Here is a 19,200-nt window from a genome sequence, read left to right as displayed (position 1 = left end):
CGGCTTGTCGCAAATTTATTTATTTGGCACTCTGTCCCTTAGACTTAGACACCCCTTATTTAAGGCTTTAACTCAGAGTTAAATCTCAAAAGCTAAAGCTAAAATATGCGGAGTTTATTTTTTTTGAGTTAAAGCAGGAATTTTAGAGCTCCTGTTGGTGATAGGAATGAGTGGAGAGGTGTTGTGAAAGGATAGTGGGATGTTTGGACACGTTCTAAGGGATGGGCAGGGCACCCGTATGATGCGGCAGGGGTAAACCAGTGAAAACTGTCGGGCCCTGCTGTTGAACAGAAGAGTGTGTTGTGTCACCCTGACCCGAGTGACATGGCCGCTTTCTTGTGTCCCGGTTCATCTGGAGGGACGAAAGAGTGACCGACTTGGGTGCCCAGGTGCTTAACTTGTTTGGGTGTTTGGGTTGGCCATGGTCCAAATATTTTTGTGTGTGTATTTTGCGACTTTTTCCCTTTTTTATTTTCTTTTTTTTTGTCTTGCTGTCGGTCACCCCTCTCAAGGGATATGACCAGGGTAGATAGATAGATAGACCTCAAGAGTTCATTTGTTTTAAAGTAAGACGTAACAATCATGATAAAAACATGATTCACTATTTTTCCGCCCGCAGATCTCTGTCCCATTTCCAAACAAATGGCGGGTTTACTTTGTATACAGTACTTTTACTTTTTCAGTTACTGCACACCACCAAATTATATATAAAATGTTTTGGGAGGGTTGTACAAAATAAAAATATAATTGTACCGTATGAAGAATAAAACAAAACAAATGAATAAAATAATATGTAAATAAATAGAACTTTTTTTCTGAAGTCTATTAATGGGCTATGACCTAGAAAGTCATATAAGGTTGAATTCAGGTTGATCAATTATGTCTCTGTGTGAGTGCCTATACGCGAGTTGTGGAATGCTCAGCCCCCTGAAATTCGATCTGCAACCTCAGTGGAACTGTTTAAATCTAAGACTAAACCACACTTCTATTCTATAACTTATAAATGACCTATATTTCACGTTGACAGTATCTGTGTATTATTGGTTATTGCAACATCCACTGCAGCCTGGTCATCCTGGAAGGGGGATTACCTCATGTGCAGTACCTTCTCAATGTTTCGTCATTTTCCTCATGTTGAGGCTTTTGAGTTTTTCTTTACCCACATGTAGGTTTTAGATCAGGGGATGGTGTCATAATAGTCGGTGGTTTGCAATAGTCTGTGGTCTGTGGAGCCCTTTGAGACTCCTTGTGATTAAGGGCATCAAAACTTAACATGACTTGACAACAGGTCTTTAAAGCCCTAGTGAGTAATAATTGACCACTAGATGGCACTGTTGTCCAATGCGAACAAAACCAGGGCCACAGCATGCAACAAGATGGCAGACAAACATGGCGGCTTACAAATTAAGGATTCCACTATGTAAAATTAACATTGCCATGAAAGTTCATGTATTTTTGCTTAGTATTCAAATCAATGTTTTGCTTTTTGACTGAATTAAAGTTTTTGTACTACTAGGAGGTACTAAATACACACTGTCCCTTTGAGAGTGTTTGAATATGGTCAACAAGTGTCTATATTTGAGGACATTAAATATGCGAAGGACTCTATTTCAACTAGTAAGATAATTGTGCAAGTGTGTTAGAGTAGAAAACACAAAGGTATGTGATAAACAGCTTTTATTCATTTTAGACTTCCTTAGAGTTCATTTATAGCAGGTAGTTCTCATTTGTTAGACTTTTCCAGCAAAGGTTTTAATCAAGCACAGGTAATTATTCAAGTGTTTTTAATAGTGCGGCTCTATTATGGTAAAGGTAAGCGTTATAGGTCATCTCATACGGCCAATTGTTAGTTGGTGAGGAACGAGTCTACGCTTTTTCGATTTCTTTATCAGCGGGTTCTTGAGCTTGCTTTGTCGCACTGTTGTTGCTTCTGAAACGCAAGCTGAGCTCCTCAGTCAGCACCCGGAAGAAGGATTTCTGCAGGCAGGATGAATTCAGACACAAAGAAATGAGACCTATTGATTCTGTTGGAGGAATGTCAACGAGTTTCTACATTCCTAAAATATTTAAACCAGGGATGTTCAAAGACAGGTAGATTGAAAATTTTAAATAGCCTTATTTGTAGACTTTTTGCCCCATTAGATATAACATAAAACATCCATATTGTTTATTATTATTTTTAATTTGCAACTGAACACCCCGGCTTCATTCTTTTTTACCAGTGTTTCTCAACTGTTGAGTCAGGACCCAGAACTGGGTCATGGACCACTTTTCAGAGGGTCGCAGGCCTTTGTTCTGGCAAGATAATGCTAAAATTACACAGTACATATCACTAATGCACTGCTCAAACTCTTCTTCCTATTCACTCGGTCAGCGCCGTCCCATTTGATTTTTTTTTTTTCTTTTCCTGGGGGGGAAGAACAGTGGAAAACAGTGACAACATAGATAGAGTCGAAGAAGGAAATGATTGCGAAATATGAAAATAGCGTACCAGTGTCTGCCACCAAAGCACTAGTTGAAGGTACAGTAAATGGTTTAAGAAATTTTATATTTGTAGCTTTTTACCTAAATGTAAATAAATGCTCTGCATTTATATGGCACGTTTCAAGTCAATGAAGACCTCCCAAAGCGCTTTACAATGTGCTTCACACGTTCCCTATTACACACACTAACTAACCGATGGCAGTGTCAGCCATGCAAGGTAACTAACTACATGGCATGATGGATTCAGTGTCTTGCCCAAGGAAACTTCGACATACAACTAAGCGGTGCTGGGAATCGAACCAACACTTTACTTCCTGAGCTACTGTCGCTCTGTATATTGATCTTTTTTATCTACGCAATTAAGTAATTAATATTGTTTCGGTACACACTTTTTTAATCTACTTCTTTCAGTAAGTGGCTAATTTAAAATATGCAATGTAGGGTTATGAGCGATATATACGGTACTTAAAGTTGTTTTTGTTTTTTGGGTAATTTTGTTTATATAAAAAAGAAAAAAGGTGAATATATTCTGCTTTCTTTGCTTTAAACTGCATAACCATTTAATTCGATGAATTAGAGAAGTAGATTATTTTCCCCTCAATTGGGTTGAGTGTTGGGTTCTCAAGTCAGAATCACTGTTCTATACCAGTAACACACTTCTATTCTATAGCTTATGACTGACCTAAATATCTGTGTATTGTTTGTTAAAGCTACATCCATTGCAACCTGGTCATCCTTTTGATTATATTTTTGTATTTAAATTATACTTTAATTGTTGTATATTTTATTTTTTATTTTGTTGTTTGTTGATGTAACATCCATTGCAGCCTGGTCCTCATGTGCGGACCTCAAGGAGTCTTCATTTTCCTCATGTTGAGGGTTTTCCTTGCCCTCATGTAGGTTTTAGATCAGGGGACGGTGTAATAATAGTCTGTAGTCTGTAATAGTTTGTGGAGCCCTTTGGGACTCTTTGTGATTAAAGGCATCACAAATAAACAAGACTTGACTTCCATTAGATTTGACGTCATTATCACATTAATTTTTTTTTACTCTTTTTTTGGGTGCACAACACAACACAGTGACATCTAGTGGTCAGGTTATGCACAGAGTCTGTTTGAAATCCCAAATCCTTCACTTCAGTAGCTTTGTTTTCAATATAATAAAATCCATATCTCATATATTCTCTGCTGCATCTGCGTTCAGCCATGCTCAACATGTGTAAAAATAATTTACCGGGCTTTTTTTTCTGTGATGTGAAATGATGGGTGTCAACTTGCATTTGCAGGACATTATTGCCATCTAATGTTAAGGGCTGTAATTGACCCTCAGGTGTTTTTTTTTTTCTTTTATTACAATTATTCCGCCAAGCCTGGGACCCAGTTTTGGGCCACGACCCACCACTTGAGAAACACTCAAAAAATAAGGCTCAAACCTTTTGCTCCACCGCTCTGCTTCGACTCTTGGAGGCGAGTTCCAAAATAGCCAGCAGAGTTCCAAGTATCAGGCCCAACGCAAGCACCACAAATATTCCTTTGAGACCTTGAGACTGCACAGCTGCCGCCTTGGCCTTATCGGCCATGCAGCTGCTGGCCCACCATTTACTCTGCAGATAAGCCAGCTCGCCTGCTTCACTCAGCTGCAGGATAGCCACGCTCAAGTTCTTAATGAGCGGAGATCCTTGAAAAGATTATGAGAGGGTTTTGTCAGATGATTAACAAGCTTTTTATTACTAAAACCCAGTTAAAGCTGTAAGGAGAGAATTGCTAAAAATGTGCAAAGACAATCGAACAAAGTAGTAACCAGTGCTTAGCGTGTTACTGAAAAACAGTAATTAGTTAAAGTTACATTAGAGATGCAAGGGTGCTGGAGCCCATTACATCTATCTTTAGGCAGTGGGCAGGGGACACCTTGAACTGGTTGCAGGGCACACAGAGACAGACAACCGATCACACGCTCACTCAAACCTAGGGACAATTTGGAGACAATTAACCTGTCACACTTGTTTTTGGAATGTGGGAGAAAACCGGAGTACTTGGAGAAAAACCATACAGGCACGGGGAGAACATGTAAACTCTGCACAGGGAAGCTGGTAGGTGGATTTGAACCAATTACATCAGAACTGTGCTGCAGACACGCTAACCACTCAACCACTGTGCTGCCCACAGTTTTCCAGACCGCTTATCCTCAGTAGGGTCGCGGGCGGGCTGGAGTCCATCCCAGCCATCTTCAGGTAGTGGGCAGGGAACACCCTGAAAAGATTGCCTGCCGGTCGCAGGGCACACAGAGACAAAACAACTTACTCACTCATTCACACCTAGGGACAATTTGGACTTGACATGAGTGTTTTTGGAATGTGGGAGGAAACCGTAGTGCCCGGAGGAAACCCACACAAGAACGGGGAGGACATGCAAACTCCGCATAGGTGGGCTGGTAGCTGTATTTGAACCCATGACCTTAGAACTGTGCCGTGGTCATGCTCACCACTCAAGCATCTGCCTTCCCAGATTATTGACTACAAAAAGTGGTGCATTACTCCAGAAGTAACCATCTAGTCACAAATTACTATGTCTACTCGCATAAAAGCTGACCCTCTAAAATTGCTTTAAAACAGCTCCATAACTAAAGCTTACAAACAAACACTTAACCGAGACAATCCATATCCATTTTGTCACTGGGCTTTAAACCACCTTAAAATTTACTTCTCTATTTCTAGTTACTGTCCAAGATGTTATCTTTTTTTTCTCCACGTATTGTGTATTACAAGAATACCTGCTTGGTGGCCTTGGCGTAGGGTTCCCGCCCTGACCCTCGGTCGATTCATACCTAAGACTTACAACATTGGTACCCATTGCTTCCCTGCTTGGCTCTCGGCATTAGGGGGTTGGATTTGGGGGATTTGGTTACCTAATGACTCCTAACGACCGGTGTAGCAACACATCGGTTGGTATACCTATCGTTGTATCATTTACTTTGCACAATCGTACGACTGTGTATGGGAGCAGACAGATAAGACGAGGAAGAAGATTGTGTATGAGAGAAACAATTTTACAAATAAATGGACCAAAATACAGCACACATTTATCGTAAATTCTGTAATAACGTTTGCCCAATTGATTTTTGGGTGGTTTGTTGTTCCTGTATGAGCCACGCACCCTTTCCAGAACGCTGCCTACCATTCATTACTGGTGACACACAATCAAATACAGTGGTACCTCTACTTACAAATTTAATTCGTTCTGGGAGTAGCTTTGTTACCGAAAACATTTGTAACTAGAGACGTCTTTTGAATGTAAATGTGCTAATCCGTTCCAAGCTCCCGCAAAAGGATGATTTTTCTTTTTTAAATAAATTATGAAAGAGCATCAGAACATGAAACAAATGTATCTTAAATTCCATTTTCCTCCCCAACGTTCGCTCTCTGGACAATAAACTGGACCGTTTACAACCGGAACTAACATCGAACCGCGAGATGACGAACTGCACGCTATAATTCTGACGAAGACATGGTTAAACTTATCTATCCCGGCTGACGCTCAAGGAAACTGTGCGGGTCAGATGTATTGACATTTCGTTCTGTATACACGTGTACACGAATGACAATAAAGTATATCTGAATCTGAATCTGAAAATTAAAATTAGATTACCGCAAAATTAACAGAAAATGAAAGGTACATAATGTAAAAAAAAACAAAGAATAGAGGAAATTATAAAAATATTAATTTGCCTTTAAATTGGCCTCTTTTTTACCGGTCATCAGCTGTGTCTTTTCCTTGCGTTTCTTGAAAAACTGATTAAAGACGTCTGCTTTTACCGGCTTTTGACAATCCATAGGAAACGCGCGAAGCAGATGTCAGCTTAATGAGTGATTGCCCAAGACACTTTCTGAGTAATTCATTCACACAAATTCTGAGACTTCATGGAATTTTTCCAAAATTTCGTTAATTTGGGCTGATGATGATGGCTGCGTCCACCTCCTTGTCGCAAGGCAATGTGTGGTTTCCTACCTAGTATCTCTTTCTTTCGATGGACAGAAAAAGTATTTTCTCCTTCTTTTCCCTTTGTCCACTTATCTGCATTTCTTTCCATTTTGAATGCTAGCTATTCGTAGCAGGACCATACAGTAGACAGTTTGCAGAAAAGGAAGGGGACACTAAGAGCATGCTCTGACGGGCACACAAAGAGCATTTATGCATACTCACTGGGTTGCCCTGTGGAACAACACGCACTGTACAGTATTTTTTGACTTTGTATCCTGAAACGCTTTCGTAACTAGAGGCAATATTTCAGGTGCTATGTAATCTGAAACTTTTGTATGTAGAGACATTTGGAAGATGGAGTACCACTGTATGTATATATAAGTTAACCAACTGATTTGAGCATTTTATTTTAAAGCTTTAAATTGTGCTCGTATGCGAATACAGTACCTTTTAGTATTGTGTAATTGTAACACTTTGAAGATGATGCCTTACCAAGTTTGGCAGCAATGCTGTATCCCCTCATCCCCACCACCTCGTGAGCTCTGACCAAGTCACAGTGGCGTGCCACGGCCAAGTCCAGAGACACCGATTCCCCGATGAAGGCAAAGTTGCCCTCCTTTGCGCGCAGAATGCCTTCATCCATAGACGATACAAGACTTTTACTTCTCTCCATGTGTTCATAAATCCTACGGTATATCGGGTTGTCAGAATTCTGGGAAAGAAGGACCAACACAACACAGTATAAAAGAAGAAAGGAGTCAGATCTGCTTCTAATGCAAACTGTACAAACTCATGTGTGAGGCATAGTAGAGGTAGTTTATACATTAGATAAGGGGTCGGTAACCGATGGCTCACGCGTCATATATCGCTCTTTTCATGAGTACATATGGCTCGGGGATAAAATTATACTCATGCAAATCTCATCTACAGCATTCCAATTTTGAGAGGCGCAAATTCAAGCCCATGCGTGTATATTTGATGTAGCACTAGCAACAGGGGTGGTTGAGTCCAGTATTCAAAGAGCATACTTCCCACTACAGTTTACGGTCAAGGTGTCACACCAACAGACCCCGTTTTGGATGTAAGACGGTAAGTACACTTTATATGGAAGTTCTTTAAACAATTTAGATTTACTGTTGGGACAATTCATAATGAAAACCCACAAAAAACTGAACAGTCAGAAACGCTAACCAAATACACTGAGCAATTGGATTAGATGAGCGGTAGGGGCAGGCCATGCAATGCACACAGCGCACTTCTGTACTGAAGTACGTTAGTATCCTCATTTGCAGTATTTTGTGACATATTTTCAACAGAACTCTTCTTGCACCTTGTTTGGAAACCAGTAATTATGAAAAAAATGATGGTCGAAATGAGCCTCAACGAGCTTAAATAATTGCGGGAGGGAAATTTAAAGTGGTATTTCTGTTGAGATGGGACACAGGCTCTGGCATTATTCTTATTTTAGAAATTGTATCAAATCATCTAATACTGTATAGAGTGAAATAAAATGCGCTGATAATTTTGATTTTGTCTTGAGAGCGGGTTGGGTTTTTTTCTTGAAATTTGTCTTGAAATATATGGTATGGTTCTCTCTCTCGAGAAAAAAAAATCAAAGTATTTTGCTATTATGGGTTGGAAAGGTTCCCGACCCCTGCAGTAGAATCATACTGGCTAGTCTTTCGTGATGAAGTATTGACTCAGGAGGGTAGTAGTCAAATCTTCAATATCGTTTTGCATGGCATATAACAGAAAATGTTATTGGAAGCGTGAAATAAAGGTACTGGGAAGAGGTATGGCAGTGTGCGGTGCAGGACAACCAGCTTTGCCCCCCCTTGCCATTAGACTGTTGGTCAATCCCACACATAGCAAGCCTCCCCACCTGCTAATTTGCACATCTGTTTTTAACATTAAATCAAAACATATATATTTTTAGTTATTTAAATTATTTTGCTACTGTATAGTGAACATATTGCTACTGTATAGTGCCCCTTTTGCACATCTGTTAAGCTGCTCCTTTTGCACTCTTGTACTACTTTACAGTACTCATAGCTATGATTATTTACTTACTACTGCACATCCATATATTTAGTACATAATATGATCCTCCTACTGGCTTGTTTCACTCTACAAGTCTTATGCACTGTTGTACAGTATCCTTGTTCAAAATAATCCAACTAATTACTACATACTTATATTTATATGTTTCAAGAATGACAAATAAAGTATACTTCTATCTCTACAAAGAAACTGTTTTTCCTACCATGTGGCCCCCGAACTAAAATTAGTTTGACACGCCTGCAATAGAGAATATATTCACCTAGTGAAGAACAGACAAAGGGGAGAAACCTTTAAAAGCAAAATACAACTTCAAGGTGATCAGACAAAACCTTTAAAAGTAAGGGAAAACGGTTAAAGTTATTTCAGTTGAGTAATATATCATCACACATTTGATGGTTCAAATAACTTGAACAAGAAGAAAGTGGCCTTATCATGCTAACCTTGAAGAAGGCCAAAGTGGACGAGGCGCTAAGACACCCGTATTCAATCACATCCTGGTTGGCCAAGTCTTCGAAACCTTTCACGCTCAGCTGATTTGAATCGGGACTTTTGGATGAGCTGAGGTTAGAGAAATAACCAGCCAGGATCACCACCGCAAACAGCCACCAACTGCAGGCAATGACGCGTCCCGAAAGAGCACGGGGATGCGGGCCGGCACCTGGTACCACAATAAATGAGTAGAAGTTTGGGAAAAATTGAAATTAAATCATAGACTTGAAGACAAGGGATTACAGACTGCAGGTTGTGTGTTTTATTTTATTTTTTTTAAACTTTTTCTAAAAAAATAATAACAAAAGAATTACAACAATTATAACATTTATAAGAAACGTGCTCTGTATGTGAGGTCGGCTAATTTAGTGGATGTGTAATAGGGATAGAAGTGAATGGCGAACGATTGTTAGCAATGACTGATATTGACGCATATGATGCGGAGGGGGTAAACCAGTGTGTGCTTTCGGGCCTCTCTGCCCATGAAGGGTTGCATGGCACAGCAACTTAACCCTTGTTGTGCTGTGGGCTTAATGTCAGGTGTCAGGTTGGGAAGAGTGAAGGGGGATGAATGTTAGGTGAATGTGAGTGTGTTCTCGACTCTAGCCACCTCCCACTAGGGTGATGTGGCTTCCACATATAGATATATAGGAATGAGCATACATCCACTGTGTTGTCATGTGGAACCTTAGATGTCCTTGTAACATCACACTAAAATAACCTTCATTCTACTTGTTTTCCTAACCGCTTGTCCTAATGAGGGTCACGAGAGTGGTGCCCACCCCAGCCATGTTTTGAATGTAGGAGGAAACTGGAGTGCCTGAGGACATGAGGAGAACATGCAAACTCTACACAGGGAGGCCGATATCTGGAATAGATTACGGACCTGTGAACTGTGGACGTGCTAATAGCAACAAAATCTCACCTGGATTTGCGTGCTAAGTAATCAAAAATACAAACTCACCAGATGAACCAACTCCGCGAAAAGCACTTGAGCACACGGCAGTGTAATAGAGAGTTAAGTTGAAAACAAATACCACGACAGAAGAATATAACCACCACTTTTTACCATGGTGATTAATTCCTGTGCAGTGGGCAAGCTTCTAAGCCCGATTTGAAATTGTATTCCTTTTGATAAAGACAGAAGACGACATAGTTTATTTGCAGTCAAACCGTAGCAGGCTGTAAGCCCTCAAGTATTCCAAGATTTACAGCAAACCTTTTTTACAGGGTACGTTTCATGTATTGCGAAGGAATTAAATGTTAAGTAGGTACGATTCACGTCAAACACACTTAATAATCTAAGTCAGTGGCTTACTGTTGCCATTTCTTACTACGTAAAAGAGCAGTTTTAATTGTGATTAACCAGGGATTCAAAACAGTTCCAGATGTCAAATGTATTGAAAACTGTTATGTGCTCTACCATAAAGCTTATTACTGCCAAATGACTAAATAAAATGAGAGACGAACTTTCAAAGAATAAAACGTCAATTTGCAAAAAAATATATATTCAACAAGCTCAAAATTGAGTTTTATAGAAGGTGCAAATGCCCCGTACTTTACTGTTCCATAACACACCCTCAAAATTTATGTACAAAGTCGTAAAGTAACGCATACCAGCTACGAAGAACTGGTAAAAATCCAGACTTTCATAAGCTTTTAGATCAGCACCCGTGTATGGGGATACTTCAATAACAATACAGTGGTACACAAACTGTGAAGAATAAATGTCAGGCAGACAATGATTTGGTCTGATGTGTGAATATGTCAGGAAGAAGACTGTATAGGTCGGTAGCTGGCCCTTCTAAACCCATCCTCAGTTCCTCTAAATACCGCCATTTGTGCTTTCAGACAAGGTGAGGCACCTCATCTGACAGTTGCACAATAGTTGTTTGAACAGTCATCGCCAATGGTGTTGAGGAGTATAGCTGTTTTTGTTGTTGTTGTCTTTTATTTACTGGCCACACCTACTGTTTACTGCAGGTAACTACCGTTAATCACGGTGTCGTCACGGGATTAGGTCACGTGTGTGCAGAGGGTCAATATTATCTTTGTCGTGCTCTTGACTTAAGGATCTCTGCATTCTCTAACTCCCTTGCCAAAAGTTTTTCCTTCCAGCGAGTGTTTACAATCGTTTTAGCGTGAGGTAGGTGACCATTCTCAAGACTAATAAGGCTCCAAAGCGCAAACGTTTGGACTGATGTACAGAGACCCCTCATTACTTCGTGCTTCGGTTTTTGCTGATTTGCTCCTTTGCCAATTTTGAATTGATTTTGTCTTTATTGTCATCAATATCATTGTATCTTGCATCACGTGGTGTTTGACAGCACACTGTCTAACACCACGGCAGTGGCTCAGGAGGTAGAGCGATCGTCTTGGGATCAAGAGATCGCAGTTCAAATCCCGGCTCCTCTGTGTTACATGTTGAAGTGTCCTTGGGTAAGACACTGAACCCCTAATACCCCCAATAAGCAGGTTAGCGCCTTACATGGCTGCACGGCCGCTATTGGGAAATGTGAAGCACACTGTAAAGCGCTTTGGGAAGTCTTGACTTGAAAAGAGCTATAGAAATGCAGATCATTTTCATTTCACACAGGGGACAGAGTAGGGTGCTCTGTGATTGGTGGCTGTGACTGTCTGTAAGCACGACCCAGATACGCTGGTGTAAGGTGTCAGTCAAACAGGAAGCATAGCGATCGCTAGCTTCTAGCGGCTCCTTAGATTGGAAATGAATTATTCATTGTCAGAAGAGCGCAACGAGATTGCGTTAACCAGCAGGTGGTACGTGGGACTATAATCGTGCTCCAAAAGCGACTCGGGCGGCGTCCTGGTAAGAGCGATGCTGCTGGTCCGGCCTTCTGCTAACAACAGGGCTAACAACCCTTTGAAGCCACCGCTGCGGACCCTGTATCTTGCCAACACCAGGTCCATTAGCCATAAAACAGATGACTTGGAGAAACCGCTAAATTCGGGACAGTTTTATTTTGATCATCATGGAGATCTGTCCCTATTCGACACCCGTTGCTAGCGTGCAGCTAGCCGGCCTCTCTCTAAATTGCTTTCTTACACTGAACGGAGAATCCCCCCAATTTTGTTTTACTTTTTGTATGACAATAAAACCATTCATTCAACTGCAATTAGAAATTGTGTGTGATTATTTGTATAGATCTAGTTATTTTGTTACAGTCATATTCTCTCAGTCGGTAATGACGTAATCTCGAGGTAATTTTAACCCTTTGGGGGTTTTTATTAGGGTGTGACGCTACTTTGTGGATTTTCACCTTTCCCAGGTGGGTTTAGTCCCCATTAACTGTGAAAACCGAGGGATATCTTTATACACACTTCAAGATTTTCGTGAGGAAATCCAATCATAAGTTACGGGATGTCACTCTATAACTGTTACCTTGTAGGGTGAGCGCCCCGGCAGCATACCAGAGGCTGTGAGAAAGGCTAAATGTGCTCCGTTCGCTCTGAGGTTGACTCCATTCACTTGGGCTGACTCTGCAAAGAGAAAGGTCTGCGTTATATTCAGACGTGTGCCTTTTCTCATCCAATTGTTTTGTCTTACTGAGAGCCAATCTCACCCCAAATACTCATGGGGCAATATATATATATATATATATATATATATATATATATATATATATATATATATATATATAATTAAAATACAAAAAGACAGAAAACATACTAAATAAAATAAATACCCTGTATTACCTCCTAAGCCACAGTAACCACAAACGATATGAAAAACGCTAATTTTAAACATTTTCGATGGACGATTTGCCTCAAGAGTTTTTCAAGAGAATAAATATCTTAATTTATGAAGCCTGCAAGAAAGGACTGAAATAAAATAACACCAAGTAGAAATCTTGCACATCGTTTTAGGTATTATTTTTTTTATTTTAACACAAAAAACAAAAACTGAAAATAGTTTAAAATGTTCTGCTCATCTTAAGTTTTCTTTTGTTGTTTTTAGTTATTTTAAATAAAAGGAGATAAACATATTGTAAAACTAGATCAAACAGGTAAAAAAATAAGTAAAGCAAGATTATTAAACAAAATATATAACCTGTGTTACCTCTTGAACCTCGGTGACCACAAATGATAGGAAAAACTTTAGGGAACATGAAAAAAAAAAACACTAAACTGGTACCTGAATTTAATTTCAAACATATTTTAATGGACAGTGTGCCTTGATATTTTTTATGAAAAAAAAAGTGTACCTTGGCTCAAAAAAAGGTAAAAAAAAACACTGCGACAAATCACTCAACTTAACTTGTCCGTAATATATTTAATATGTTGCCCTCTTGTGGACAAAGCATGCACGCCAAGTTGGAGTAGCACAGTGCCTAGTGAAATTGAAGTCATGTTTATTCTTGACGACCTTAATTACAAGGAGTCTTTAACGGCTCCACAGACCACAGACTATTGGAAACTACAGACTATTATGACACCATCCCCTGATCTAAAACCTACATGAGGGCAAGGAAAAACTCAAAAACGTCAACATGCGGACAATGAAGAAACCTTAAGAAAATGTAGCAAAACAATGAGGAACTCTCAACATTTCATTTCATTAAAATGAAATGATGGTAATGATTCAAAGCAGGGGTGATTTTAGGTTCAGAGCTTTGGGAGTGTTGAGCAGCCAGATCAGGGGTCTAATAACTAAGGCCTGCGGGCCATATTCTGTTCATCAGGCCTTTTGCATCCCGGCCGCCTAACAAAAATGGTGAAAATATAATGATGATTTATATATATATATATATATATATATATACATTTCTCTATTTTCATTATGATTTTCTCTTTGTCGCTTTCTCTCCCTTTTCTCTCTTTGTCTCTTTCTTTGTCTCTCTTTTACCATTTCTTTCCCTCTCAGTTTTTCTATTACTTTCTTTCTCTCCACCCTCTCTTTTTTTCTCTCTCTATTGTTTTTCTTTTTCTCAAGCTCCCATATCTTTCTCCCTCTTTCACTCTCTTCTCTCTTTAATTGCTCTTTTTGTCTCTCACTCTTTCTTTCTTGACCTCCTCTTTCTCTTTTTCTTTCTTTTTCTTGCTCTTTCTTTATTTCTATTTAACTTTTTCTCTTCCTCCTTCTCTCTCTTTCCGTCTCTCTTTTACCTGTCTGTTTAATTGTCTATATTGGCCCTGCGAGAGTGCTTTTTCTCCCATGTGTCCCCTGAAAATAAATGAGTTTGACACCCCTGACTCGGGGACCCACTTCTTTTTTTGACCTACTCATACATTTCTGGTGGGTTGGATTGAATCATTCAACGGGCCACATCCGGCCCTTTGAACGTATGTTTGTCATGCCTGCTACGTTGCAGCGAAACTATTTTTTGCCAACCTTGTCACGATAGAGATGCAGGCAGCCGTTCCAAGATAGGCAATGAAAATCCCCGCCCAGGTCTCAGCTGAAAAGGGAGCGAGAAAACGGAAGAAGCCGTTCCCCTCGGAGATGTCCTTCCTCAACAGGATGCTTATTCCCGTCTGCATGAAGGGTTTGGTCATGCCTACCGCCTTCTCCCGAGCTGCAGTGAGGGTCAGCGGTGCGATCGCCAAGTCGGCCTCCTGCGGGGAACCTCAAATCAAGCTCCGTCACTCTGCAGCGCTCTCGCAGGTTTTCTTACCCCTCGCACCACTTCGCCGACCATCCCGTTCCACTGTCCACTTTCATCCTGTCTGCCGTAAGAAGCGTCCTTCACCAGGTGCACTTTGTAAGTGAAGCCCAACTTTTTGGCCACGTCGGATAGGAGGTCCATGCAGAAACCTTCCAATTGTGAGCCTTTGGACATTGTGTACGGCTCTTGCTGCGGTTGACATTTTTAGTTGGTTGATTTTTGGGTGGTTTGATACAATTATGAATGAGACAGGTGGATTACCAGGATGGTTGTAATTCTCACGTCGGATTGCACTGGTCAAGGGGAGGAAAATAAAGGTTAGATTTATAACTGTAACACTGTACTGCGGGAGTCGGGGACCTTTTTTGACCCAAAGAGCCATAAAAGCAAAAATATTTAGATAGATAGATAGGTAGATAGGTAGGTCGGTAGGTAGGTAGCTAAATGAGTGAAAAGTCATCTAATTAGGCAGATAGAAAGCTATAAAAAAAGAAAAAAAGCTAGATAGCTAGCGAGGGGGAGGTAAATATTTTGCTCAATATCTAGCAAAAAAAAATGCAAAGAGCAAGATAGCTAGCTAGAGACCCCTGGTGGAGAGCATGATCCCTCCCTCACTTCAGAGATGAACCAGACTTCGGCATTGACGGTCAGCTGCGAGTGACAATACTGATACTAGATCTTAAATCTCTGAGGGAAAACGATTTTCTTTTCAAAATTTTCAGTATCACATCATACAATACGCCGGGGGACTAAGTAATACACAATGTTGCTTTCATAGAAACACTGGTTTCAGTTTCTGGTTTGTGCTCCAGCCCGGATTAAAAAAAGTAAAGTCAACAACTGTTATGTTTTCCAGTAAAATCAAAGCTCCCTGTGTACATCTGAGATGAACACAGAGAAGGCACAATTATCTCCTTCCTGCGTCGTAGTGATCCGACCACTCAGGCTTCCTATTAACGTGGCACTCCACAGTGCACAGCGATGTGTCCATTCAATGGGTGTCAATGTCATTGCACCGAGACATGGGAGGCCAGTCAAAAGAGTATCAAAAGCCTCAGATCGGGCCAAGACCCTCGCGGCTCCTCCTTTTCAAATAGATGACAATTATACGAGCACTTCCAACCTCATGTCACTGGCCTGTAGAGGGACTTTGTAAATGTCCCCGCCCCATACTCTGATGATTTACGACTATTTGTGCAGGAAAAGTCAACTTCTTTTCTTCTATCTCAGCGGTTGGACAGGATATGGAGTGAAACTTTTGATGCTGACTTTATAATTTTGCATTAATGTCAAATCGGGGGAATAATACATCGGGGAGTTGGGTGTCAGAATGTTGCCAAATGTTGAGACTGAGTCACACTTTAGCGTTCCTGGACCAAAAGATACAATAATCTCATGTTTAAATCTGCACTCTACGTATACAGGGGTGGGCAAATATTTTTGGAGTCCTATCCAATTTTTCCTTATTTGCATCTATAAATAAATTGATGTGCCAACATATGCATGTAAATATTATATTTATTTTTACCTTTGTTTTAAAATACATTGATTTAATCAAATTTGTTTTTGAATGCTCACAATTAAAACAATAATACATATCCATGTTTTAAGCACCAAATTTGATATTTAGTTTTGTGGTATTTTGATAGCATTATCGTAGATTTTTTGTTGTATTTTTGTAGTGTTTCTGATAGTAGGATGTTTGTAGTATTTCTATCATGGTGTTTTTAGTATCTCTGTAGTATCTCTGTAGTTGTATTTCTATAGCATTTCTGTAGTAGTAATATTAATGCGACAATATTTTTTTAGTATTTCTGTAGTATCATTTTTGTAGCATTACTGTAATTGTCTATTTGTAGCATCATTGTAATTGTATTTTTATAGTATCTGTGTAATAGGATTTTTGTAATTGTATTATTGTAGTATTTCTGTCTTGGTATTTTTTTGTATTAGAGTATTACTTTAGTATCATTAAATATTTTTTTCCGAAGTTCTTTTCTTAATTTTTCGAATAAAAGCAAAATAATGTAATGGGTCGATGTTTTAAGGACTATTATATATATTTGATATTCTTTTGTAGAATTGATTTAGTGTTTTGTAGTTTTTTTGTAGTAGTATTATTATGGAAGACACACAAAGGGGACAAAGATGACACCAAAAGATAAAAAAAAAAACATTTTTTTGTTACTAATACTTTATTTACTATAGTCATTTGTCTTTGGGGTAAAAAAAAAAAATAAACCTGCTTGTGGCACATGAGCCATAGTTTGACCACCCCTGCTCTACAATGTTATTTATCTTGTCTAAGAAATAATTTATTTTTTAATTTTCCATAATTGAAGGGTGGTATGAGCAAATCCTGGGTTATTTCAGTGAGAGGAAGAGTAGCTCCCGCTTGTCACAAACTAAAAGGTAAAAAATTGACAAAAACATGTATACTCACAACTAAGTATGAAAATTAAAACAGAAAAGCATGCATGTTTGAATCGAGGACGAAGCCAAAAAACTGGCAAAACCAGAGCATGCAAAACTTCTATACAAATTCAAAACAAGAACGTGTCAACTGTTAGGGTGGTATGCTAAAAGCATCTCCAGTATAATGGTAAACATTCCTATTTTAAATATATGCATGATTCAGCTACAGTAGTAGCTGCAATTTGTTTTAATTTCTTACCTGCAGTGCTTCTCCCGATATTGAAGAGGACCCAAAGGGATGACCAAAATACAAATTGCATCCTGCAAAGATGACCTTCTATGGAATTGTAAAAAAAACAGAGTGACTGTCACATATTTTCCATTTTGGATCATGCAAAATCAAATTGCATCTTACATTCACGGGATGTACTCAATAATGACTGCCGGCTTGGGACGTCTGATCATGGACAAACTTGATTCGTACAGTGAAAGTGTTCCAATGTGACAATTGCCAGCAGTGATGCTTGGTTGGTGGGAGGAGATTGTCTAATGGTCAGAGAAATGTTAAAGGGACAGACTTTAGAGACAAATGACATTTTAATTGCATTTAAAAAGTGTGGTCTTTGGAGGTCATGTCAACAAACAATACTTCATTTAGAATATAATTCACTTAAACCCTTCGCCCCCACAAATTACTCATACCAAAGGTAGCGTGTTACTGTGAAACTAACTAGTTACAAATTACTGCGTATACTCGAAAAGAAGCAGACCCCCTAAAACTGTTTTAAAAAAGCCACGTTCTGTAATAAAACAGATAGAAAAGGTCTACACCGACAGTGGAAGCCTTCATATTTCTTGGCTTGTGCAATCTTGAGAGCTTGAAACTGAACCTTTCACTGAGACACTCCATTTCCATTTTGTCTCTGACACTCTAACCACTCAAACATTCTCCTGTTTTCTCCAGCAAAAATAACTTAAAAATAAAAAGACCAAATTTAAGAACACTTTTACTGTAAAAATTTGTCATATTGAGTTCCAATTAGTTTGTTCTTTTGATAGAAGCCACACCCTTCTCCAAACATGCTGCCAATTCGCTACTGGTGACGGAGAGGGCGATCTCAGGTTGGTATGGCCGTAAACAGCACTTGCAATCTGTGCTTGAGAGGGCGCCGCTGTAACTGTACTTTGTAGGTTATTATAAACATGCCTAATCTTTAGAGATATCACTGGATCAAGGTTTTGACCACATTACCGAAACTGTATTTACCAATCAGAGGATTATGTAGATCAGAATCTGCATTTCACGAGTAGAGAAATGATGCAGTAAGGCACCATTAGGTATTGACAATAGTTAATTTTTGTATTTCTTAATATGGCGTTACAATACTCATGACTGAGAAAACTCTGCAATTATCATTCTTATATGAATTCACAAACATTCTAGGCACCTTAAAAAAAATCGAGCATTCAAGTAGATATTATTACAAGTTCAAAAACAGGCATGAGAGTGCTGCTGTAAATCATGCCAATAGACAAAGGATTACTCATAAATTACCAACAAATTATTGGCTGACCTCTGTCCAGTCAGTAGAAACACAGCCAACAACATTAGAGAAGACTCTTCTCACCCCAGCCACCACTTGTTTGACCTGCTGCCTTCTAGTAGGCACTACAGGTCTCTTAAAACAAGGACTGACAGGCTCAGAGACACTTTCTTAACCAAGGCCATCACCACTCTGCACAAGACTGTAAAAAAATAGAACTTGCCCATGTTCAGAAAAATGGGTATTCATATCTTATTTGTCAATTTACTTTTGAGTTATTTTGCTGCTAAATAATCCACTATTACATTTTAGTGCACTTGCAATTTAGGCCAGTCTTCCATCAGTACCTTGAAAATAATGTTACCTGTTCATCCTGGCATTCTTCTCTTATTTTTCTCTTTTAGTCTTTATTATGTGTTTATCCTGGACCAGGAGCAATTTTAGGTTCAGAGCTTTGGGGCTGCCGAGCACCAGTAGCATCTGATTATTTATTCATTTTATTTTTTCGTTTTACTCAGTGATTTAGAAGAATTAAGAGCACCGTTTAGGAGTGTCACTTCCCAATAGTGAACATCACATTACACTTCAAACAGATCCACTGGG

General features: G+C 39.3%; 2 protein-coding genes across 2 annotated transcripts in view; both read right to left on the bottom strand.

Annotated features, from left to right (window-relative positions):
* Positions 1–1,662: 1,662 nt before the first annotated feature.
* On the bottom strand, positions 1,663–17,540 carry grik6 (glutamate receptor, ionotropic, kainate 6). Its single transcript, XM_088338036.1, has 10 exons — positions 17,469–17,540; positions 17,313–17,390; positions 14,900–14,931; positions 14,648–14,827; positions 14,365–14,588; positions 12,415–12,512; positions 8,963–9,180; positions 6,954–7,173; positions 3,917–4,161; positions 1,663–1,977 (listed from the first exon to the last, which is right to left on the bottom strand). The coding sequence occupies exons 2-10, from the start codon at positions 17,371–17,373 to the stop codon at positions 1,867–1,869; spliced, it is 1,389 nt and encodes a 462-aa protein (XP_088194162.1). The 5' UTR covers positions 17,374–17,390; positions 17,469–17,540; the 3' UTR covers positions 1,663–1,866.
* The window catches only part of mon1bb (MON1 secretory trafficking family member Bb), a 37,257-nt gene continuing 35,525 nt past the window's right edge, over positions 17,469–19,200 (bottom strand). Inside the window, exon 7 of the transcript XR_015850709.1 lies at positions 17,469–17,599. The gene's annotated coding sequence lies outside the window, so the exon portion shown is untranslated. The remainder of the gene's footprint in view (positions 17,600–19,200) is intronic.

The sequence above is a fragment of the Urocampus carinirostris genome, chromosome 6 (genome assembly GCF_059441175.1).
Source record: "Urocampus carinirostris isolate Australia breed hairy pipefish chromosome 6, RoL_Ucar_1.0, whole genome shotgun sequence".
NCBI classification, from domain to species: domain Eukaryota; kingdom Metazoa; phylum Chordata; class Actinopteri; order Syngnathiformes; family Syngnathidae; genus Urocampus; species Urocampus carinirostris.
The sequence above is the reverse complement of the archived record's forward strand: the minus strand, read 5'-3'. Positions and strand labels throughout refer to the sequence as shown.